This window comes from Oncorhynchus kisutch, linkage group LG15 (assembly GCF_002021735.2).
Source record: "Oncorhynchus kisutch isolate 150728-3 linkage group LG15, Okis_V2, whole genome shotgun sequence".
NCBI classification, from domain to species: domain Eukaryota; kingdom Metazoa; phylum Chordata; class Actinopteri; order Salmoniformes; family Salmonidae; genus Oncorhynchus; species Oncorhynchus kisutch.
The window spans coordinates 54,021,024-54,046,990 of record NC_034188.2 but is presented as its reverse complement, the minus strand read 5'-3'; the positions used below and the strand labels follow the sequence as shown (position 1 = coordinate 54,046,990).

The following is a 25,967-nucleotide window of genomic DNA, read 5'->3' as shown; positions in this document are numbered from 1 at the left end:
GACAGCAGCTTTCCAGTGTCATGGAAATTTGGCTAAAGGTCACGGAGAAGTCCCGGAAAATGTGTATAAATCGTCAACAAAGAATAATCAGGAGGTCCCTATAGCATAACGTCATTTGTGAATTTCGGTGAACAAATGGTCCGACTTAGAAAATGATAGATCCTGCACTTCTTCCATCCCAAGTCAAGCACTAGTATTATACAAATGAATATCAGAGACAATTGTTATGCCTAAGGGAATAGAATGCTAAAACAAGTCGATGACCAGATGACACGATCGAATACGTGCATAATTGTAATATGCCTGTGTTTGCAGAGGCAGATATTCGACAGGACATGACACAGCAGGCGTTTAACAAGTATTTAGCATGCGTAATGTCCATGGAAATAGCTCGTCAGAATTGTGATATATAAAAAAAGTGAAAAGTATTTGGTCGATTTGCATCTAAAAGGTTGTGCCATTTCTTCAACCCTTATGGAACAGCTTTGGGCAAATGTTCTAGCACTTGCCACTCAAATCTCCACACGTGCCCAAATGTCCAAATGGTGTAGGAATCGTCACTTTTGCAGTGGTGTGGCGTGTGTCTCTCACCAGTTGTTTAAACTGGGAGGAGAAAAAGAGGGGAACAACCAGGAGGAGCGGAAAGACGCACTGCGAGAACATTTGGAGTGGTGTTAATCGGTGGCAGAAGGCATAGGGCGCCTATGAATGTGAATTTGCACATTCTGTAGATGTGTCAAGTGCAACACCATGAGCCTGAGACAGTCCGATTCCCAGGCTTTCTGTCGCGTGCATGTTCACTTATAGCAGTTTAAGGTGACACCATGTCGGTTGAGTTATGTCGCACCTATCCACGAGCAGATTTTGCTTGGTTCAAAAGAAATGGCACATTGCCCTTTGCAGGCCACATGGGTAGGCCTTCTCATTTCTGACCCAACTTGTCCTAGCCTACTCAAACTATGCTGGTAATGAAAATTACCTCATTACAGCAGACAGAAAAAAAGTTCCTTTTGTCCAGATCTATGTAAATTACCTGGACCAGTGCATTGTCGTCACTTCAAATAGTGTATTTGTCACATGCTTTGTAAACAGAAACGTATGTCACTAGTCACTTGAGCGGTAGTACTACTTTAACTATAACCAATAAGAAATACAATTTAAAATAGGACAATCGAATTTCGTTTTCTTCCAACCCAGTAGGCCTACTGCTGATAATTGCACTAATTAAGATATGCAGATGATATATTTTAACGAATTATTGATTTAAACTAAATAACCATGGTATTAAAAGAAAGATTAACTCCCACACTCATTTCCCCAAGAAAGCCTGTGGCCATTTGTATTTTGGCACGTGTGCATCTGTCTAGGTCGTGCATGGTGGTAAACCAAAAAGCCTCGACACCCCACAACTTGCATGTATTTGTGAATTGAGCCATCACATGCTCCCCTCACACCTTACTCTCAAACGGTTGCATTATCTAGTTGTATTCCAATTGGCGTTACAAAGTCACGCGTTTCTGTAAAGAAAGTCTATGCAAACGAATTATTGCGACCGCTGGGCGATTTCCTCTCGATGAATTTTCAATGGCCCACTCCATGCGCAATGCTATTTTACAATAGGCTGCAAAGATGCATTGATAATACAATACACTTGGTTAAATGAACACATTTTCTCCCAGTTTGTGCAAAATCAAAACAGGGATTTCAGGCATAGTGACTTCACAAATTATGTCCAGTCCCTAAAACAAATATAATTGTTAAAGGTTTTAAAATATTATCATTATCTAATTGAGAATTAAAGGATTTTAGACACCTTAAAACCTAACAAATGCACATTGATCGACCCTAATCAGGTATTGCTAATATTTGTGCTGGAGATCAGCTGCCTTAAACTACAAATTCCCTAGTGCCAAATACTGAAGAGGCTCAGTGTTTGTCAGGTGTTAATTGTCACAATACTTAATTACAATGTTTTTTGTCATTTACTAAAGTCCTACTTGAGATGCTCCGGCACATGGCCATTGACTACCTCCAGCCCATTGTCTATACCAGAACTGTAAATAGGAGTTGGTGGAGGCACACTCAGTCAGGCCTATGGCTGAAAAACAGTCGATGTTCTGGAGGAGTATCCTACCAATTTACCAGAGCCATATAGCTGTATTGAAACGTGCTGCAAACATTTCCATGACGACCACTTCCACAAAAAAAAAGTCCGCTTGGAAAGGTCTTCCAGTTGTTAATGTATTAAATCTCAGATTTGATTTTGATTAAATCTGCCAATGTAACAGGCGTCAGCGTGCTGCTAACAGTTGAGCTTCCTCCACTGTCCAACTGCCCCAAACAGGACTCGAACCAGTGATCCTCTGGTTCGAAACACACGTGACAACCGTCCTTGATAACATGTAAACCGATAGAGCCATACAAAACGTTACCTCATGGATGGCTGACGACATTTCACCAATCTTTTATTTCATGAATCCAAGACTTGACACATTGCATTTATATTTTTGCTCAGTATAGATGTCAGGGTATTTAGAGAAGATTCAACATGTTGCCATGAAAACACCGGATTGATGCTAGTTCACATTACATGTTCAGTTGTGCCAAACCACAAGATTCTAGATTTAAGATTTTTTTATTTGGGACTATGTGAATGGTTCACAAACTGAATCTCACAGAACATTCAACAAGCACATATTAAGACATCAGGATCCCATTTTCACTTAGTATGCGTGCCACCAGCCCAATTTCACATGGCTTGCCTTGATTTGCTGAAAATGTTTCTCCCACTCATTCCTACAGCGCAAGCTCCAGCCTCTGTTGCACAAAGTCCCGTTGGTGTCAACAGCGCCTGTCCAAGCAAGGACTTCTTGTTGGTGGAGATAAGCTTAGAGTCTCAGAGTGCAACAGGTTTAATAACATTCATATCCTAAACCCTGACAAGCTTAGTCTTAGATATACATAAAAAAAAAAGGAAACTGTTTCACAAAGCTGATCAAACTCCATCATTCCGGAGCACCAGATCCAAGTGCATGGAGTTGCAGATAAGAGCACTGTTCTCTGGTCAGTTCCCTGTATGACCGGCCGGTGGGCAGTAGAAGTGGACGAACTAATGTGGACTGAAACGGTTTAATCAATAATGTCTGTAACCACTCAGCACCATTTTGTGTACGTCAGTGCCAACAGAGGACCAACGAAAGCAGATGGGGGGGCATGCACCGCCTTCACCTGAGCATCTGAGATCCAGGAAGTGACTTTGCTGATGACAGAGGTACCAGAATGTTATTTTGGACCCTTGCTCCTCTCCAGCTCCCCCCCCCCCCCAAGACATGCTTGTGACAGTCAAAAGTTCAGCTGATTGGATGGTCTCTCCTTGTCTCCTCCCCCACGCGTCGAGAGACGCCCGCCACCCACCCCGCCGAGTGAATGCAGCCCGCCATCCTTTTGGCCGGACACTGGAGGGGTGGGCTGCGATTGGTGGGTGCGAGAGAGAGGGCCACTCACTGTTGTTTGGAGCGCCAGAACCGTCCAGTGATGGAGCCCAAGGAGATGCCCTGCTTCTTCGGCTGGGCCAGCTCAGCCAACCTCTGCTCCTCCTCCTGTCCACACACACACACACACACACACACACACACATATCTACAGTTACATCAGTATCTAACAGACTATAGCTCTAAAGTGCTCACAAAACAGATGGATAAAAGGGCATCAAGCCATCAACAGTGACAATGTTTTTCCTACAGAAAATGTAATGTTACTTGAGAATGAGGACACTTCTCTTGGTTGGTAATGGTAGTGTATTCGTTAGTCGTCATCCATTGCTCCTGGACATTGGGTTTGTTTGGACTGTACCTGTGCTAGCTGCGCTTGTCTGCGTTTGAAGGCCTCTACGGGGTCATCTTCCAGTGCATAGTTCTCCAGCACAGAACGCACGTCATCCACTCCACTGAGCGCAATGGCTGCCGGAGAAAAACACGAGTGAATAGCGTGTCTGGGAAGGAACAGGTTGGTCGACACTCACTCCATTGCACACACACTTACTCTTGAGGAAATGAGCTAGGTCGTAGAGTGTTCGGTCTTCTGAGTTGCCGTCCCACTTTGTCAGCGCCATACCGTTGAAAGGCTGCAGGCTGAAGGCTTCCCTCTTACAGTCCACCACTATCACCTTGGAGGTATCCCGGTTCAGACACGACACGTCCTACAGGGGAGGGTGGAAAAGAGTTGAGTTACAAGACTCTCTCTGAAGAGGAATTCATCTAAAGAATGGAGTTAAAAATGAAATCCATCCCTTTCATTGTTCAAAAAGGGTAATTGTGACGATCGGAGAAATACACAAAATGCCTTGCAATCATCTTAGTTCATCAATAAAAGTAATGGTTTGCATACACAAACACACACACTGCTCAAAAAAATTAAGGGAACACTTAAACACAATGTAACTCCAAGTCAATCACACTTCATTGAAATCAAAAACTGTCCACTCAGGAAGCAACACTGATTGACAATACATTTCACATGCTGTTGTGCAAATGGAATAGACAACAGGTGGAAATAATAGGCAATTATCAAGACACCCCCAATAAAGGAGTGGTTCTGCAGGTGGTGACCACAGACCACTTCTCAGTTCCTATGCTTCCTGGCTGATGTTTTGGTCACTTTTGAATGCTGGCGGTGCTTTCACTCTAGTGGTAGCATGAGACGGAGTCTACAACCCACACAAGTGGCTCAGGTAGTGCAGCTCATCCAGGATGGCACATCAATGCGATCTGTGGCAAGAAGGTTTGCTGTGTCTGTCAGCGTAGTGTCCAGAGCATGGAGGCGCTACCAGGAGACAGGCCACTACATCAGGAGACGTGGAGGCCAACAACAGAGCAGCAGGACCACTACCTCCACCTTCGTGCAAGGAGGAGCACTGCCAGAGCCCTGCAAAATGACCTCCAGCAGGCCACAAATGTGCATGTGTCTGCTCAAACGGTCAGAATCAGACTCCATGAGGGTGGTATGAGGGCCCGACGTCCACATGTGGGGGTTGTGCTTACAGCCCAACACCGTGCAGGACGTTTGGCATTTGCCAGAGAACACCAAGATTGGCAAATTCGCCACTGGCGCCCTGTGCTCTTCACAGATGAAAGCAGGTTCACACTGAGCACGTGACAGGCGTGACAGAGTCTGGAGACGCCGTGGAGAACGTTCTGCTGCCTGCAACATCCTCCAGCATGACCGGTTTGGCGGTGGGTCAGTCATGGTGTGGGGTGGCATTTCTTTGAGGGGCCGCACAGCCCTCCATGTGCTCGCCAGAGGTAGCCTGACTGCCATTAGGTACCGAGATGAGATTCTCAGACCCCTTGTGAGACCATATGCTGGTGCGGTTGGCCCTGGGTTCCTCCTAATGCAAGACAATGCTAGACCTCATGTGGCTGGAGTGTGTCAGCAGTTCCTGCAAGAGGAAGGCATTGATGCTATGGACTGGCCCGCCCGTTCCCCAGACCTGAATCCAATTGAGCACATCATGTCTTGCTCCATCCACCAACGCCACGTTGCACCACAGACTGTCCAGCAGTTGGTGGATGCTTTAGTCCAGGTCTGGGAGGAGATCCCTCAGGAGACCATCCGCCACCTCATCAGGAGCATGCCCAGGCGTTGTAGGGAGGTCATACAGGCACGTGGAGGCCACACACACTACTGAGCCTCATTTTGACTTGTTTTAAGGACATTACATCAATGTTGGATCAGCCTGTAGTGTGGTTTTCCACTTTAATTTTGAGTGTGCATCCAAATCCAGACCTCCATGGGTTGATACATTTGATTTCCTTCGATAATTTGTGTGATTTTGTTGTCAGCACATTCAACTATGTAAAGAAAAAAGTATTAAATAAGGATGTGTTATTTTAGTGTTCCCTTGATATTTTTTAGCAGATATATATACATACATACACACACACACACACACGTGTAGAGGGGAGAACACCCCCCCCTCCCCCCGAGATGCTGCTGACTAGCCTGGCAAAGGGCAAAGCAGGGGACCACAGTGTGTGCGTGTGTAGGGGTATAGGAAATAACCAGAACACTCCTCACTCACAATAAATAAGCCTTCTTTCTGAGACGGGGCCCAATCGCCAAGAGAATGCGCGCGTGTGTATGTACATTTCTACATTAGCCTAGGTGCAGTAATGAGTTTGTGAGTGATGTATTGATGTCTGTCCTTACGGAGTTGGCCAGCCTATATGATGGCTTATTATTTCAGTTAGATTAAATACAGTATGTGTTTGGCACACGTGTAGTTGAGTTGGCCGTGGGATACCTACAGTTCTTCAGAAAGTATTCATACCCCTTGACTTACACCACATTTTGTCTTGCACCCTACATTCTGAAAGCATGAAAGAGATTCTCACCCATCTAAAAACACAATACCCTATAAATGACAACGTAAAAACATGTTTAAACATTTTTGCAAATCCCTTGAAAATGAAATACAGAAATCTAATTTACAGAAGTATTCACACCCCTTTGCTACGATATTCCAAATTGAGCAAATGCTATTGTTTGTACATGATTTAGAATGAAACACCAGTCTATATGAGGTCCCACAGTTGAAAGTGCATGTCAGAGCAGAAACTACACCATGAAGTCCAAGGAACTGTCTGTAGATATCAGATAGAGATTTGTGATGAGGCATAAATCTGGGGAACAAGTTCTAGTGTTGAAAGTTTCCAAGAGCACAGTGGTCGCCATCATTGGGGGGAAAAAATAAATAATTTTCTGCAGCAGGTACTGGGAGACTGGTAAGGATAGCGGGAACAATGAACGGAGACAAATGCAGGCAAATTCTTGAGGACCTGCTTCAGAATGCAAACAGACATGGGCGAAGATTTGTTCCAACAGGACAATGACTCTAGGCACACAGCCAAAGTAACGCTGGAATGGCTTTAGAACAAGAATGTGAAAGTCCTCGAGTGGCCCAGACTTGAATCCCATTGAAATTCTGTGGAAAGACTAAGATTGATGTTCACAGCCATTCCCCATCTACCTTAAAAGAGCTTGAGATCCAGATGGGTATGTCTATCAGCTTTGCACAAGACTGAAAGCTGTGATCACTGTCAATAAGTGCTTCTTCAAATTATTGACTAAGGGCTGTGAATATTTCTTAACACTTAAAATAATTAAGCAATAAGGCTAGAGGGGGTGTGGTATATGGTCAATATACCACAGCTAAGAGCTGTTCTTATGCACGACGCAACACAGAGTGCCTGGATACAGCCTTAGCCGTGGTATATTGGCCACATTCCACCAACCCCCAAGGTGCCTTATTGCTATTATAAACTGGTTATCAACGTAATTAGAGCAGTAAAGATGAAATGTTGTTTCAAACCAGTGGTATACGGTCTGATATACCACGGCTATCAGCCAATCAGCATTCTGGGCTCAAACCCCCCAGTTTATAATAGGTCAATGCCAGAGCAGATTTCAGGAACAGGACAAGACACCATCTTTTTGACTGACATCTTGGCCATGTTCTGTTATAATCTCCACCCGGCACATCCAGAAGAGGACTGGCCACCCCTCATAGCCTGGTTCCTCTCTAGGTGTCTTCCTAGGTTTTTGCCTTTCTAGGGAGTTTTTCCTAGCCACTGTGCTTCTACACCTGCATTGCTTGCTGTTTGGTGTTTTAGGCTGGGTTTCTATATAGCACTTTGCAATATCAGCTGATGTACGAAGGGCTATATAAATACATTTGATTTATGTGATAGGCCTATCTGGCTTATATGATGGCGATAATACAATGACACTGAAGTTTTTTTAAATATGGAAAAAAAATGACTAAAGAATTCATTACTACAAATGAAAGGAAACTTCTTGGCAGGGAAAAAAATACATTTTGAATAAATATGTCACAACAGGTGAAAATTCACGTAACGGCGTCACCACACGTAACGGCGCCACCACACGTAACGGCGCCAGGTGAAGTGCTAATGAATACTTATGTCAATTAGACATCTGTATTCCATTTTCAATAAATATCTAAAACCATGTTTTCACTTTGTCATTATGGGGTATTGTGTGTAGAAATCATTTTGAACTCAGGCTGTAAAACATTTGGAATAAGTCGAGGGGTATGAACACTTTCTAAAGGCACGGTAGGGCTTCGGTTTCACAAGGCAGCAGTGTGCTCCTAACAAAGCAACAGGCTGCGAGCCGGAGTAGGAATGTGTCCAACCCACACACACCCCCTCTCATAGGGTTACATACACACAAGTCTGGTGAGGAGGTAAACAAACACAGTGCACTAGTATGACTACTTCAAATCTGACACTCCCATGGAGAATGAAACAACTTCAACTGAAGAAACACTGAAACTCAAAATTTGGTGGAGAACTCGGTCTTGTTCAACTCCACCCAGTCGGTTCACCTGTGGCAGACGGTCGTGGCCTCCACTAACTGCCCTATGTCTTCGGGGGGGGGGGGGTCAAAGCTAAGCCACATCTCACCCCTCAAATTTGGACTTGTCGTCAACATCAATGGCTGATTCTACCACAGCCTGGTTCTAATCACAGTTAATTAGACAGACCAGACAAGAATGTGTCGTCAGATCGGCCCGCTCATTTTATTGACACCTCGCATCTGTGGCTCCACATTGTTTAAAAATAGTTGGGGGGGAGCAACACCATCGAAGTTCACCATTGGACAGACGCCTGAGGTCTCGGGGGACTCGGCTCTATTCAGACCTCCGTTTCTCTCGCTCCCTCACTCCCTTTCTGCCCCCCGGTTGCTTTTCAGCGGGCCAGATGGAAGGCGAGGGAGGGGAGGCAGGAGGGGAGGGGGGTGAAGAGAGACAGAGATGGGCAGAAAGTCACCAACGGAAGGGGAGGAGGACAGGAGACACGTGAATTCAGGCGAGTGCACAGAAGGAGAGGAAGATCCTGTATGTAACGTTAGACTCAGGATGACTAATCACCAAATAAACACATACAAGCTCTGTATAGCAGGGGGTAGCAGGTTACCCTCATCAACTATTCATGTTTCCCGATGAATATGAGTTTTAGTAGTGAGTGATTAACATGGAAAGAACTGACCTCCATGAATAATACACAGCCATGCATCTTCACCGAGAAGGTATACCTACCTATACCCCGCTATGCCGGGACCATAACCACACATTTACTACCAGGCCAAATTAGTTTCCCATGCATTACAAAAGCACTTAATTGAAACATGGTGATGTAGGCTAGGCATGTAAAGTCAGCTCTGATACAGCCATTTAAGATGCCAGGCGACATGATTAAAGCAATAGTATCCAGCTTATACATGATTGCCTTAGAGGTTCTCTCGAATGACAAGTTAGTTTATCAGAGTTGACACTATTGTACTCCAGTCATGCATGTAGACGGACTCCGGCTGTTGGAGAGAGAGGGGGGGGCATAAGGTTAATGAGGCTCAGAAGGGGGGGGGGGGGGGTACGGCACCATTGGGTCAGTGGAGAGGGGCGCACCAGGGGTTCTGGGCTGGGGGGCTTGGCCCAGGAGGAGCGGGGTTGAAAAGGAGCACACTAACTTCTGAGTCTTAAACTCAAATCATGTCTTAGAAAACAACAGAGACCGAGAGAGAGAGAGAGAGAGAGAGAGAGAGAGAGAGAGAGAGAGAGAGAGAGAGAGAGAGAGAGAGAGAGAGAGAGAGAGAGAGAGAGAGAGAGAGCATACACAGGTATATCCAAAATAAATGACAAACAGGGCATTTGTCTAAACAATTTTATGGCTTTTACACATGACATGTCTGTTTTAAATTCAGAAACATGGACATTCAATTCACGGAATTCTGTGTTATTGGAGGCTTCCGCAGTGTACATAAAAACAACAGTACACACACACACAGTGGCGGAAGGTCAGCCTGACAACTTGTTTACCTTGACGTGATGTCCCTCCATGTAACGCGTGGCGTCTCTGAAGAGGCGGTACATGACAAAGCCCTGGGGGTCGATGCTGTCAATCAGAGGATACGCCGTCTGGTGAGAGAGAACCCACATCACACAGCGTTGACACGCAAGATGCTTCTGCATATGCATGACGGCCATCGGTTACATGGCTAGAGTTGGGCTGAGGATAGTGACAGACCTAGGATGGTGTCGTCAGGTTCTAGTTCTAGGTTCAAAGTCTAAAAGAGACAGCTTCTCTTAGAACTACATGGCTTACTCAGCACTACCGCAGTGGGAGAATACATGGGCCAATGTGAAGCCCAGGAAACCTTGATGGGTTAATGATCCATATTCCGTAGGGATATGACCAGGCTTCAGTTTGACTTGGCACAGTCACTGCTGCAGGTCACCACAACACTAAGGCTGATCTTCACCCAGAGAAAACAAAACAGTCCCTAAACAAGGAACGAATTAGACCCTGAGCGGAGCATGGCTCATTTGCATAGAAAATGTTGGCATAAATAAGGCATACCGTTCTGAGCCCGCTTGTTGGCCAAGACTTATGTAATGAGACATATTGTTGCCAAAAAAAAAAAAAAACGCAACAACACTAGGGATGTTGTTTGAGATCAAGAATCGTCAACAGTGCTAGTTTGGAGTGACAAAACACATTTTTGTTTCGGGGGTGGGTCATTGTCCATTAGAACAAAAGGTCTACAGGGGAGACCTGTAGGGGGAGGTGACAGGTGCAGTGTGCGTTCACAAACGAGCTAAGCTACACCAGGCGGTAAGAGCAGCCCTGATTGGCTGTGGCAGAGGGAGGCTGCCGCAGATGACTGTTAGGTAAGTGATGCAGGCAGGTCTGTGCCTTAACCAATCCAAAATGCTTCATGTGGCATGTGACTTATTTCAGCAGTTAAATGTGTTATGTTGCAACACCTATAGATTTGCAATGTTGATTGCCACAAGAGGTACAGAAAGATGAGTGGGGATTTATAGAACATTCCATCTCAAAGAAGAGCATTTGTAAAACATAGGACTGCAAAGTTGTACTTGAAATCATCACGGTACAATAATGGCGTGTCAAGATCTTGCAAGTCATCATTGGCCCACGCCAGAAAAGCATTCAGTCATGTCACTCACCATGCCTGTTTCAGCAGTGAAGATGACTATCTCGTAGAGAGGGGCTAGCTGCTGGAACAGGTAGTCGATGCCTGGCCTCTTCTTGAAGCGCCAGCCTGTAGCCAGCTGTGGGGAGGACCGGAGAACAAACCAGTTTGCCTCACCTGCTTAAAGACATACTAACAACTCCCAACAGCAATGGTACATTCCTTATGGATAGAACACTCACTGACAGCTATCCACAAAAATAGTCAGTGAATAATCCATTTCAAATTAGTTTATTATATTTAGGGTAACATTTTTATTTTTTTGACAGACACTATCCAATCCACATAAATGCACACAACCAGTGAATGATTCATTAGTCTGTCAGGTTATAAAGTGGTATATTTACAGGCATACATTTAGCTTTTTCGACAGCCTAAACGGAGCAGTTTATGGCAGATGAAGCCTTTGGACGACCTCCTGGGTGCAGGCCTGTGTTAACACAAAAAGCCACTTGTCTTTTCTTCAGAAATCAAAAGCTCTGCGTGCAGGGCCGCCAGGCGGCTGTCTGCTGAGGGCAGGTGTCGGGTTACGGCCGCACCCCACCTGTCTGGCACTCGCAGGGGGAGCGGGCATGGAGACCACTCAGGTAAGGGGGAGTAGGGAGGGGTCTCAGGTAGAGAGCCAGGTGGAAGGTGGTGTTCGAGTAAGGGTTGGGACAGGCTCTGAGGAGGCCAGGTGGAAGCCACAGGTAATGTGTGAGGAGAAGGGGGGGGGGGTCTTTACAGATAGTGGAGGTAGACAGGTGGTGGGCCCCCAGCGACCCACACAAACAGAGGAACGGGGGGGGGGGGGTGCCAGGATGTAAGGTGGTGGGTGAGGTGGTGTTGGGGAGGAAAGGGGTGGTACGTACCGACCACTCGGGGTGCAGCAGGACGTCTGTGAGCTCCAGGACCAGGGTGTAAGGAGGCTGGTAGTAGGGCTCCCTCAGGGGGTCAGGAAGCAGCTTGGGGCTCGTGGGCTCAATGATCATCTGGGGACACACAGACATGACATCACACAACTATACAATAACAATGCTGCGGTGAGAAGAGCAAGAGGCACATCAGAACTATGTGGGTCAATTGACAACAGCCAAGCTCTATTACATATCTTTATTTTTTTTATTTTAAGTATGCCATTTGTATTTTGTGTTGAACGAGGCATATCCCTTTACCACTTCAGCTCATTCATTAGATGTTTTTCCTCTCCCGGCTCGCCGTAGTAAAATTGGAGATTGTATTTGGCTGCTTATGTGGGAATGCAGGAACATTAGAGCTTCCTTAGTTTGTTAGCTGGCCTCATCACAGCAAACCCCATAAAGCCATAATCCTGTAAGAACCAGCTGCAAGAGGGAAATGGGACACGTGGAAGAGAGAACTAACATGTTCAGGAGACCCAAGGGCAGGGAGGACGAGGGGGGGAGGTGTGTTGTCGAGATACAGGGAGGAAAGGGTGTGCGCGCATGTGTATCCACAAACACACACGGAGACAGGGGGCTGTTCACGCTCCATTGAAGAGATCAAAGACCTACGAGGGAGATGGATGTGTGTGTGTGTGTGTGTGTGTGTGTGTGTGTGTGTGTGTGTGTGTGTGTGGAGAGGGGTCTAACGGAACAGCAGCTGCAGGCTAATGCAGAGGCGCCTTCCTGCTCGAAGCGGTGTGGCTGCACCTGCCTCTGCTTCAGTAAAGACAGACAGATAAGAGACCTAACATGGCTCTCAGTCTCACCAACTATAAATATCCCAAACCAGCGGTTAAACCCAGGAGTTTAATGGACAAGGACATTCTATTCTACCTTCCTGAAACAAACACCCCCAGGCCTCGGAGGAAAAGTCTGACTAGAGTGGAACAATCCATTGATCAGGCTATATTGAACAGTGGGAGTGTCAGAAACCGTTTCTTCGGTTTTGTGTTTATTTATCATCACCCACCTGTCTGTAGTCTTGGAAATACTTGAACGTCCTTCTCAACTGTTGGATAACCGGGGTGTCTGTAAGAGAGAAAATGTCAGCTGTAAACATTTTGGAGTGAGCATAATTTCTCAACACACCATACTCAAGACAGAACACTTAGTGTACGTGGACCAAAACTCCCCTTGGGATATTATTTTGACAATTTTCTACATTGTAGAATAATAATGAAGACATCCAAACTATGAAATAACATACAGTACACAAAAAGTTTAAATCAAAATATATTTTATATTTGAGATTCTTCAAAGTAGCCAACCTTTGCCTTGACGACAGCTTGGCATTTCTCAACCAGCTTCACGAGGTATGCTTTTCCAACAGTCTTGAAGATGTTCCCACATATGCTGAGCAGTTGTTGGCTGCTTTTCCTTCACTCTGCGGTCCAACTCTTCCCAAGCCATCTCAATTGGGTTGAGGTCTGTGATTATTATTATTTGACCATGCTGGTCATTTATGAACATTTGAACATCTTGGCCATGTTCTGTTATAATCTCCACCCGGCACAGCCAGAAGAGGACTGGCCACCCCTCATAGCCTGGTTCCTCTCTAGGTTTCTTCCTAGGTTTTGGCCTTTCTAGGTAGTTTTTCCTAGCCACCGTGCTTCTACTCCTGCATTGCTTGCTGTTTGGGGTTTTAGGCTGGGTTTCTGTACAGCACTTTGAGATATCAGCTGATGTACAAAGGGCTATATAAATACATTTGATTTGAGGTCAGGTGATTGTGGAGGCCAGGTCATCTGATGCAGCACTCCATCACTCTCCTTCTTGGTCAAATAGCCCTTATACAGCCTGGAGGTGTGTTGGGTCATTGTCCTGATAGTCCCACTAAGCACAGTGGGATGGCGTATCGCTGCAGAATGCTGTAATAGCCATGCTGGTTAAGTGTGCCTTGAATTCTAAATAAATCACTGACAGCGTCACAAGCAAAGCACCCCACAACTCCTCCATGCGGAGATCATCCGTTAACCTACTCTGCGTCGCACAAAGATACAGCGGTTCGAGACAAAAATCTCAAATTTGGACTCAGACCAAAAGGACAGATTTCAACTGTTCTAATGTCCATTGCATGCATTTCTTGGCCCAAGCAGGTCTCTTCTTATTGGGGTCCTTTAGTAGTGGTTTCTTTTTGGCAATTCAACCACAAAGGCCTGATTCACATAGTCTCCTCTGAACAGTTGTTGTTGAGATGTGTCTGTTACTTGAACAATGTAAAGCATTTATTTGGGCTGCAATGTCTGGAGGCTTGTGACTAATGAACTTATCCTCTGCAGCAGAGGTAACTCTGGGTCTTCCTATCCTGTGGCAGTCTTCATGTTTCATCTTTGCGCTTGATGGTTGTTGCAACTGCATTTGAAGAAACTTTCAAAGTTCTTGAAATGTTCCTTATTGACTGACCTTCATGTCTTACAGTAATGATGGACTCATTTATCTTGCTTATTTGAGCTGCTCGTACCATAATACGGACTTGGTCTTTTACCAAACAGGGCCATCTTATGTATACCACCCTACCATGTCACAACACAACTGATTGGCTCAAACGCATTAAGGAGAGTCCACAAATTAACCTTTAAGAAGGCACACCTGTTAATTGAAATGCATTCCATTTGACTACCTCATGAAGCTGGTTGAGAGAATGCCAAGAGTGTGCAAAGCTGTCAAGGCAAAGAGGGGCTACTTTGAAGAATCTCAAATATATTTTGGTTTGTTTAACACTTTTTGGGTTACTACAAGATTTTGTGTGTGTCATTTCATAGTTAGGATGTCTTCACTATATACAATGTAGAAAATAGTAAAAAACAAAACAAAAAAACAACCCTGGAATGAGTAGGTGTGTCCAAACTCTTGACTGACTCAAGCCAACTCTGGTGGTGGTAGAATGTACACAGCTGCAGTCCTAACAAATGACAATTTAACAAAAAAAAAAAAAAGGGGCAATCAGCAGTTGCTACATACAAAGAACAAAAATAAAACGCAACATGTAAAGTGTTGGTTCCATGTTTCAAGAGCTGAAAATAAAAGATCCCAGAAATGTTCCATATGCACAAAAATCTTCTCTCAAACGTTGTGCCCAAATTTGTTTACATCCCTGTCAACAGGAGAAATGCCAAGCTAATCCATTTACCTGAGTGTGGCATATCAGAAAATGTCAAACACGACATCGTATTAACCATGTTTTGAGGCTAATTTGAATAGCATGAATGGTTAGTCCTTGCATCCATAGCTGAATTTGAGTGGTTACATTTCTCCAGCCCCATCCCTTAGCAGTCTCCCTGGTTTGTTAAAAAGCTGTGTTTCTATGGCCGATTTCCGCTTTTAGACCGCAGCATTGGAGACTGCAGCTTTGGTCCAAACAAATAACATCAGTAAATTCCTGGCAAATGCTACCACTCAGCTAAAGCATGCAGCCAGGTGACTCTGGTATGTGAAGTCATTTGGGACAGAGAGGGAGTGAGAAACCTGGAGTAGGTCTCTGAGCCTATAGTGTCCGGCCTACCTGCAGCCACAGTGTGTTTAACCAGGCAGGCCCCTCTGGGTCCCCCAGCCCAGTAACAGCAGGCCTGGGAGTGGGTGACCTGGTTAACCCCCCCCAACCAGTCTGCCTGTTTTATCTGGCCTGGGAGGTACATACTCTTTCAGAGAGCGTGGGACTGTGACCGACCACGTTGACAAACCTCTCCCATGGGAGCGCCAAGCCAGGCTGGGTGTCGTTACACCCCCGCAGAGGGACGGGGGTTGCAGAGGCATGTGTATGCATACGAATATGTGTAAGCAAATGTGGAATATGGGTAAGGGGGATAGTAGTGGAGGGAAGAGATTGAAAGGAGGATGACAGGAAAAGGATGGTGAGGAGATGAATATTTGTCAGCCAGGCCACAGTGGGTCCTCCAATGATGAGTGAGGTGGGGAAGCTACCTCCATTGGTAACTGTTGGCTGTCATTATGACTGATCAAATTCAGTCTCATCAAAAGCAAAACCCCCATTATAGCAAAAACAAAGCAGTCCGTTTCCACAGTTTGGACCGATATTGACTGAAAGGAAGGCCAGAAAAGTAGGCTTTAACAAGCAGCAACACTCTGGTCAGGCAGCCTCGTCCGAACCTTGTTTGCCAGTGTAATAGAGGCATGCCTTAATGGCCAGTGGAAAGGCTATGTTGCTCTCAGGAGGGATGTCAATTTAAACAGGGGAGAAGTAGGGAGGGAACAAGGGAGGAAAGGAGGAAGAGCGAGAAAGATCGATGGCCGGGCCTCCGGACACAACAAAGGCCTCCTTTAATTCTCGACTGGGGTGGCATATGCTCCGCTAGTTTGCTTAAGGCCATTATTACTCAATTGCCTTTCTTCTCCCCATTTTCTTTTTTTGGGCAGGGGCGGGGGGGGGGGGGGGCTCTTGCCTCGCGCTGTCAATCGCTTCTTTCTTGGGCCGTGACAAACGGTCGTCCAGCCTCGCTCTTTGCAGTGGGGGTAAGGGGGGGGGGGGGGGGGGGGGGCAGGAGCCCACTCTGTTAGAATACCCAGCTTAGGGACACAGGCTCTTGGTTGGGTCAGTACGTACAGGAGGCAGGCTGGGTTGGTTAGTTTGTTTGGAGCCCTGGTGGTCTTTATCCTCCTTGGGGCTTTACGTCTCTGTCAGAGTGAGCAAACATGGAGGTCGTACAGAACCGCCCCTCAACTCACAGCCAAACACGCTCTGAGGATTCTAGCTGTGGGACACTAACAGGGACACAGAGGGTGAATCGATCTGATAAAATGGACAGGAAGAGATGACGTCTTCCAAGTCATGAAATGACTCGGAAAAGTACAAGTCAGTGATTTAAGCCTAATAATAGTGCTTGAAGATTAAAGCAATACATTTTTCCCCTCCCCCTAAACATCTGGTGTGTGTACCGATTGATTGCATACTGCATCAAGACCGTTTCTTAGATCCACATTAGGAGAAAGCAACACCTTCCAACCTCGGTAAGTATTTTGAAAGCAGTCCTGCATGTCACACACCACAGTGTGGCCTCAACAGGGTGCTTTTTGGGGAGCTTTTCAGTCACAGCATCCAACGCTCCTCAGCAAAATGCCGGTGCTCTGAATACCATCACTTGGCATGGCGACACGGGTCTCATAAGCACGTCTGTTTGCAGGCCAGACCTCAACGCCCCGGGTCCCTGAGGACCCATCCAGTGGAGGCATCCAGGCTGCCCCCCCCAACAATCCCCTTCACTTGCATTCTACAAATTGGGTTGGAGAGACACGTGGGCAGTGGGCTGGAATGCTCCCTCTACACTCCTCCAGGGGCTCCTCATCAGGCCTTCATTAGGGGTAGTGAACGCTGTGGGTGCATTTGGGCTGGCCAATAACAGCAGCTGTAGCAGCACTCTGGGCACTAAGGTAATAAAGAGACGCAGCAACGTTCCCAGATAGACAGACGTAGTGGACTTTGGGGAGCGTGACATCGTGAGGAATTAAGTAATTATTTGTATAACATTGTTACACGTTTAAAGAGGAGACTTCCCCATGTCCTATCGGATTTTTAGAAAGGGCCGCAGCTGTCCCAGGCATTAGCATAGCTTTGAAGCAGGGAGGGAGGCACCTCGCAACTCAGTACCCCTGCTTTGCCCTCCTGTCATTTCAATAGCATAGCCAGTCCTATCAAAATGCTACACATTCCCTCTCAGCTCCACACTGGCCAAACGTGCGCTCAGAGAATGAAAATACCAGACAGACATCTAGGACTACTAATCTATTGGGGCAACCAACAGGTTGTAACAATTTACAAAAATGGAGAGAAACACAATGTCATTTCTATTTTCCTTTGTGTCGGTCTTGTCATGAGACCCTTTCCACCAGGTTGTCAGCCTGGCAGTTTATAGGGATGACTGAGGGGCATATGGAGGGGTACAGGGTGGTAGTCACACACAAAGGGGGGTGGTTGGCATTGCCTGTGCATTGGTTGTGGGACCCCTGCAAGGTGGCATTTCTCAGTGGGTTTGATCGCTCATACAACCCCTTTCCTGCCCGCAATCCTAGGCTGACAGCAGAAAAGGCAAGTTAGAGGGGGGGGGGGCTCATCTGAACCACTGTCAATGAATGGGTGGAGGGTGCTGTGAACGTGGTATGGGATGTTGGGTATTAGATTGTTAGAGGTCAAACAAACAGCCCACAAGCTCGCTCATTTTTTTATAGACAAATCTAAGGGAACTGTAAACAACAGGGCTAAGACTTCACAAGTTAACCACCAACAGCTGTCTGAGCTTTGTTATTCCATGTTTATGTAGTCTTTACCTTTACTTCAGCTATAAAACACAACTGATGTAATGTGAGATCCTTTTATAGCCCAGGAGCAGATGTTGGAACACAAGTGTGCCAAAAGCCTCAGACACCAAAATAAAAACACTGATCTCAAAGCTAACTAAACTTTGAGAAAATAAAACTTCTCCAAAACACCTTATGGATTAGACTGAATACCACAGGTGGCGTCAGTCATTGGGGAAACAACTCACCATTGTCAAACTGATCTGGAATCTGAAAGAGAAGACCGAAGGAGGAAAGTGAGAAACGGTCCACTTCACACACACACACGTGATTGTCAGGTATGTGTCAGATGGTACTGTTGACAGAAAAACTCTTGAGATGATTTACAATATATGGCAAATGCACAAGGTAAATAACATGACATTGTGGTTGTGTTGACGTTCAAACGTCAGTGTCAGACAATTCAGCGGAGTCCAAACAGCCACAACACCTCTCAAATACTACCGAATATTCCTTTATTGAAGTTGATAGCCATCCAGGCTAGTTAACATTTAATCTCTCCTATGCATCTAAACCAGGGGTAGGCTATAGATTCAGACACGGGTCGATTTTTGTCAGCAAAAAATGGCCAGGGGGTCAGAAAATAACACATTTGTACACTGCAAGCCTAAAATGAGATTTTGTATCTAAATAACAATTTCATACCTTGATCACATTGAGACAAGATCACATCTTTTTTTTGTGGGGATACTTGGGAACAGTTTTCCTAAAATAAACTAGTTTTTAGTTGAATTCCTGCTGATTTGACAGGCCACAAATAACTTGTGGACCGGTTTTGGCCCAGGGACAGACTGATCTAAACTCAACAGAAAATCTGTACCAATGCTTCAAAGTCTTAACAGTTCTTAGGCAGGGACTAAGGTACCAAAGTAAAAAAAAAAAAGAAGCTATTTTCTCCTTGAGAGCACAGACACCAAGACCGTCCAAACCACTTATGTTCTACTCTCCACCTGGACAGCCCAACATCTGTGTGTAGTGTGTAATAATATCCAGTATATTGAACCGGGGCGCTGTTGCATGTCTCTGTGCGTTATGTGCAGTCATGCCAATGTGTAGCCCTCCCCCTGGCCCCTCCCTCGTGGTGACACTTTCAGCAGCGCTCCACACAAGCCCACCAATTACCAGACAAATTCAATCTCCCAGCTGATGAATATTCAGCTGCATCTGCCACCTGGGGGTCTGCCTGCCTGCCCGGCAAGAGAGAACCAGCCGGGGGGCCACCACATGCTGCACGCTGGGGCCAACACATGCTGCACGCTGGGGCCAACACATGGGAACAGAGGTTGTGGGCTGGAGCTGTTTTATCCCCCTTCTCAACACCCCTTCCTCCCTAACAAGGCTGACCTGAGGGGGTTGCAGTAGTTGGACAGACTACACAACTACGCCCCCTGCTGCCTGTGCATGGTTATAAGGAGTTTCCCTTATATAATGTACATAATTTGATCACTGACACTGTACATGATTTAGATAAGCAGTTATAGCGACTTATTTCCCAATTATATTACATTCGATTCATTTTATAATGTGCCAGGTAAACCTGTATATTAGGGCAAAGGTAAGGTGATGGGCCAATGGGGAGAAAGGTACACAGCCACGATGACTCAGCCTAGTGTGCCCTCTTGTGGCTGTGTAAGGAGAATGAGACTGGGAAAACGTCCTTTTCACTTGTCCTAAAGAGGTCAACAGTCTATGCAAACGGCGTCGGAGGTTTGTTTGCATTGCGTGGCAAAAATTCAGCTGCACAAATGTACGTAGAACTACGTAGCGGGCCATGCAAACGAACCTCTGTTGGCTCCGTTTGCGTAGACTGTGTAGAGCCCAAGATATTCTTTGCTGGCAGACAACCTTGGAATTTAAAGCACTCGGACTAGACATCTCAGTCAGAGAGAAGCTTAGGAAAGGCAGGCAAATGACTGAGTCGTATCAACTTTAAAATAATTTAGCCTCAAGTAGATAATGAAACATGTTCAATTTGGTTTAAATAATGCAAAAACAGTGTTGGAGAAGAACGTAAAAGTGCAATATATGCAATGTAAGAAAGCTAACGTTTCAGTTTTCCTTGCTCCAAAAACTGGTGGTTCCTTTTAACATGAGTCTTCAATATTCCCAGGTAAGAAGTTTTAGGTTGTAGTTATTATATTATATTTCCCTTTATACCATTTGTATTTCATTAACCTTTTACTATTGGATGTTCTTATAGGCACTTTAGTATTGCCAGTGTAACAGTATAGCCTCCGTCCCTCTCCTCCCTGGGCTCGAACCAGCAACAACGACAACAGCCACCACATCGAAGCAGCGTTACCCATACAGAGCATGGGAAACAACCACCAAGGCTCAGAGCGAGTGAAGTTTGAAACGCTATTAGCGTGCGCTAACTAGCCAGCCATTTCACTTCGGTCACACCAGCCTCATCTCAGGAGTTGATAGGTTTGAAGTCATAAACAGCGCAATACTTGACACACAACGAAGAGCTGCTGGCAAAACACACGAAAGTGCTGTTTGAATGAATGTTTACGCGCCTGCTTCTGCCTACCACCGCTCAGTCAGATACTGAGATGCTTGTATGCTCAGTCAGATTATATGCAACACAGCACACGCTAGATAATATCATCAACCATGTGTAGTTAACTAGTGATGATTGTTTTATAAGATAAGTTGCTAGCTAGCAACTTACCTTGGATTACTGCATTTGCGTAACAGGCAGTCTCCTTGTGGAGTGCAACGAGAGAGGCAGGTCGTTATTGCGTTGGACTAGTTAACTGTAAGGTTGCAAGATTATATCCCTCGAGCTGACAAGGTGAAAATCTGTCTTTCTGCCCCTGAATGAGGCAGTTAACCCACCGTTCCTTGGCCGTCATTGAAAATAAGAATGGGTTCTTAACTGACTTGCCTAGGTAAAAGGTTGCCTAGGTACGTTTTTTTTTTTTTTTTTTTTATTAAAGGAAAATCGGCACCCAAAAATACCGATTTCCGATTGTTATGAAAACTTTTAATCGGCCCCAATTAATCGTCCATTCCGGTCGACCTCTAGTATCAACTCCTATGTCAGTAATGTCTAGTACATAGCGTCCAGCTTCTCCACCTTCCTTTCCAAAACCAATAGTGTAACGTACGCTAAAGCTAGTCAGGGTTGGGAGTCAGTTCAGTACATTAGTTGAAATTCATAAACAAATCATTATCAATGAACTGACCTTATTGCCATGCCCTGTCCCCGATTTTATAATTAATGGAACTAGCCATGAATATCATGCACTCTCAAAAAGAGCTACCAGTTGGGGTCCAAAGTTTACATACACCATAGCCAAATACATTTAAACTCAGTTTCACAATTCCTGACATTCAATCCTCATAAAAATTCCCCATCTTAGTTCAGATAAAATAAAGTGTTGATCCTAAGAATGTGAAATGTCAGAATAATAGAAATAATTTCTTTCAGCTTTTATTTCTTTCATCACATTCCCAGTGGGTCAGGAGTTTACATACACTCAATTAGTATTTGGTAGCATTGCCTTTAAAATAGTTTACCTTGGGTCAAATGTTTTTGGTAGCCTTCCACAAGCTTCCCACAATAAGTTGGGTGAATTTTGGCCTATTCCTCCTGACAGAGCTGGTGTAACTGAGTCAGGTTTGTAGGCCTCCTTGCACACACTTTTTCAGTTCTGCCCACAAATATTCTATATGATTGAGGTCAGGGCTTTGTGATGGCCACTCCAATACTTTGACTTTGTCCTTAAGCCATTTTGCCACAACTTTGGAAGTATGCTTGGGGTCATTGTCCATTTGGAAGACCCATTTGCGACCAAGCTTTAACTTCCTGACTGATGTTTTGAGATGTTGCTTCAATATATCCACATAATTGTCCTGCCTCATGATGCCATCTATTTTGTGAAGTGCACCAGTCCCTCCTGCAGCAAAGCACCTCCACAACATGATGCTGCTACCCCCATGCTTCAGTTGGGATGTGTTCTTCAGCTTGCAAGCCTCCCGCTTTTCCATCCAAACAGATGTTTTTGTTTCATTAGACCAGAGGACATTTCTCCAAAAAGTATGATCTTTGTCCCCATGTGCAGTTGAAAACTGTTCGGAAATTGCTCCCAAGGATGCACCAGACTTGGAGTTCTACCATTTTTTCTTTCTGAGGTCTTGGCTGATCTCCCCATGATGTCAAGCAAAGAGGAACGGAGTTTGAAGGTAGGCCTCACAGATACACCTCCAAATGACTCAAATGATGTCAATTAGCCTAACAGAAGCTTCAAAGCCTTGACATTTTCTAGAATTTTCCGAGCTGTTAACTTCTTTGGGACAGGGGGCAGTATTTTCAAGTCCGGATGAAATACATACCCAAATTCAACTGCCTGCTACTCATCCCCAGAAGATAAAATATGTAGATTTCAATAGAAAACATACTGAAGTTTCTAAAACTGTTTGTATCATGTCTGTGTATATCATAACTTATTTAGCAGGCGAAACCCAGAGGACAAACCATTCAGAATCTCTCTTTTGACGTCACTCTTTTCAATGAGTTTTCATTGGGAATCCAGATTTCTAAAGGGACCTTCTTGCAGTTCCTACCGCTTCCACTGGATGTCAGTCTTTAGAAATTGGTAGAGGTTATTCCTTTGTGTCATTAAAAAGTAGCACTGTTCAGAACGAGGGTAACTTGAAGTTTACTGTTAGATAGAGGCGCGTGACCAGAAAGCTAGCTACAGTTTGTTTTCCTCCTGTATTGAACACACATACCGTCTTAAATTTGACGTTAAAAAAATACCTAAAGTTGTATTACGTAAGTAGTTTGAAATGTTTTGGCAAAGTTTACAGGTAACTTTTGAGATATTTTGTAGTCACGTTGCGCAAGTTGGAACCGGTGTTTCTCTGGATAAAACTCGCCAAATAAATTGACATTTTGGATATATAGTCGACGGAATTAATCGAACAAAAGGACCATTTGTGATGTTTATGGGACATATTGGAGTGCCAACAAAAGAAGCGTGTCAAAGGTAAGGCATGAATTATATTTTTATGTCTGCGTTTTGTGTCGCACCTGCAGGGTTGAAATATGCTTCTCTCTTTGTTTACTGGGGTGCTATCCTCAGATAATAGCATTTTTTGCTTTCCCCGAAAGTGTGTGATTTCATGAAAGTTAGTAATTTATTTGAATTTGGCTAGAATGTTGCTAGAACATAAATATGCTAGAACATAAATATTCCTTGCCTCTGCTCTGACTAGAGCATGTCTGGCCCATTAAAGCATCTCAAGAACCACTTCTAACACAGAGCAGTGAATTAACTCAGAAAAGACTTGGGTTTGCCAAATTGGACTTTCAGAAGAGGTTGACATTGTACGAGATGTGCGAGTGCTCATTTAGGGGCAATTCACACCTCGTTACAACACTGAGGCAGAGGCCCAGGAGACTGGGAGCAGGCCATGTTCCCGAAACAGCAACAGGATGGTCATGGGAACTCACAAAACATCAGGAAGTGGCCACTCAAAGCTCTGAGAGATGAAAGTAGTTCAAATCAAATGTTATTGGTCACATGCACCAAATACAGCAGGTGAAGACCGTACTGTGAAATGCTTACTTACACACCCTTAAGTAACAATGCAGTTCAAGAAAAAACTACTACAGTGTACAATATGAGACCATAGACCCTCACAGCAACAAACTGGTAAGGAACATTATAAGAGATGGTGCTTGAGCTAGTGAAAGGAATGAGAATTGGTCGCCACCAATGTTCCCTCTAAGCTACTTGCAGCTCCCCAGGACTGCCTGCGCAGAGAAGCATGAGATTGAACTTCACTCATTGTCATATGGATCTGGGTCATTCTTTGTTTACAGCATGAGCGGTCGTGAGTAGATGCGCTTGTTTTGAGATCAAAGCGAAAGCTGCATGTTGCCAAGTATGCACATTTGTTCATATCCTTCATTAGTTAGTGAGTTAATAGCCAAGTTATAGATAATTGGTAGTCAGCAATGGGGAAGTGATAGCTTCCTACAAGAGCGCAAAACCTGTGCATTTCTAGAGTTCATTGAAAAGGGAGTCAGGTAAAGAGATTGTATTTTGAGACAGGCTTGAATAAGAAGTTAGCATAAATTCTGTGATTCTCTGTAATAAATGGTATAGGAATAATAATGCATTTCATTTTGTCATGGTTTCTTGAATCAAACATTTTTAGTCACCTTGTCTGAAGGACAAGTGGATAAAACAGGTTAATGTCAAGCCCTGCATGTTTATCTTCTTCCAAAATTCTCATGCAATGTAGGCTTACATTGAACACCACTCATTTGCAGCTACTGTAGGCTGAATGATAGAACAGCTATTTCCATGTCAAGATGTTATTGAATACATTTTCCCCATAGTTTTCTTTTTTAAATGGTAGGCCACTCCGGTAGGCCTACATTATGATCAAATAGGGGCGGCAGGTAGCCTAGCGGTTAGAGCGTTGGGCCAGTAACCGAAAGGTTGCTGGATCGAATCCCCGAGCTGACAAGGTAAAAATCTGCCATTCGGCCCCTGAACAAGGCAGTTAACCCACTGTTCCCCGGTAGGCCGTCACTGTGCACAGAATTTTCACATCATTCAAGTTTGCGCTCAGCGGACCTGAAAATGTATCAATGCCAGAAAAAAAATGCATCTGTTTTGGAAATTCAGCAGAAACTAGTCCAACCCCGAGAGCAGTGGTCACCAACCTTTTGAGTCTAGATCACTTTTGCAGTCAAAAAGCAAGCAGAGATCGATCGTTCAGAATTCTTTTTAAACTTAAAAAGAACATTAACCTACTAAAAACACTTCTGTAGGAATGGAGGTTTGTGCAGAAGGCCTAATTATTCACAGCATATTGGCTACATGCCTGGCCTGCCAATATTGTTCTTCTCAGACCACATTATATTTCAAAACTCAAGCTTTGATAACAAAATAGATCAGTTGGTGTAGCACTTGCGAGGCACAGCTGCAAGTGCTGTAATAAATTGAAAATGTGCTTTTTTATTTTACAGGACTGATGGTACCTGCATCTGATGATTAAGGCGATTTCAAGAAAACTGGGAACTCTGGAGAAAGACAAAAAAACAAGGTCAAATCATGACAGTGACCTTCAGTCACAGTCCCTGCTCTCTTCATCTTTGAGAGACTGACCAGAAGGCCAAACCTGAGGGCCAAACTCAAGTCGCACCGCATCTTCCTCACGCACAAATAAAAGTTGTTCCCATGACCTGAGAAAGTGAAATATTCCTCGATATTAAAATAGACACGACGAGCTGCTAATAATAAAAACGCAGATACACTTGGCTACTCACTCATTGTATCTGCAGAAGTAAATGGAAGTAGGGAGAAGCGCTTTTAAGCTTTGTAATAGTGTTGAACAAAAAACGTGTTGACAGCGCTGAATAAATACTTAAGACATTAACTCACTCTTTGCTGTATTTGACAGTCTCTCTCTGGTCATGGTTTTAAAAGTTATGAAATCTCACGCTGTGGCCGACGAAGCTGTAGGAACGGCGATTTGAGCGATCCGATTTGCTGGTTGAAAATGGGAACACTGCCTACAGGGCTTCTGAATCAAGTGCACCTACCACCAACAGCGCAATAGGAATAATACATTTTAAAAAATGAGCACAAGCCTTTCTCGTGAGCTTTTCTACAG

The 25,967-nt window shown here is 44.7% G+C and overlaps 1 protein-coding gene across 1 annotated transcript in view; it reads right to left on the bottom strand.

Annotated features, from left to right (window-relative positions):
- Positions 1 to 2,448: 2,448 nt before the first annotated feature.
- The window catches only part of LOC109905485 (mitochondrial import inner membrane translocase subunit TIM50-like), a 28,451-nt gene continuing 4,932 nt past the window's right edge, over positions 2,449 to 25,967 (bottom strand). Inside the window, exons 4-11 of the mRNA XM_020502878.2 lie at positions 18,515 to 18,536; positions 12,988 to 13,046; positions 11,928 to 12,047; positions 11,051 to 11,155; positions 9,899 to 9,997; positions 4,042 to 4,198; positions 3,853 to 3,959; positions 2,449 to 3,599 (exon numbers count right to left, since the gene is read on the bottom strand). Of these exons, the coding sequence (XP_020358467.1) occupies positions 3,501 to 3,599; positions 3,853 to 3,959; positions 4,042 to 4,198; positions 9,899 to 9,997; positions 11,051 to 11,155; positions 11,928 to 12,047; positions 12,988 to 13,046; positions 18,515 to 18,536 (768 nt within the window). The 3' untranslated portion in view covers positions 2,449 to 3,500. The remainder of the gene's footprint in view (positions 3,600 to 3,852; positions 3,960 to 4,041; positions 4,199 to 9,898; positions 9,998 to 11,050; positions 11,156 to 11,927; positions 12,048 to 12,987; positions 13,047 to 18,514; positions 18,537 to 25,967) is intronic.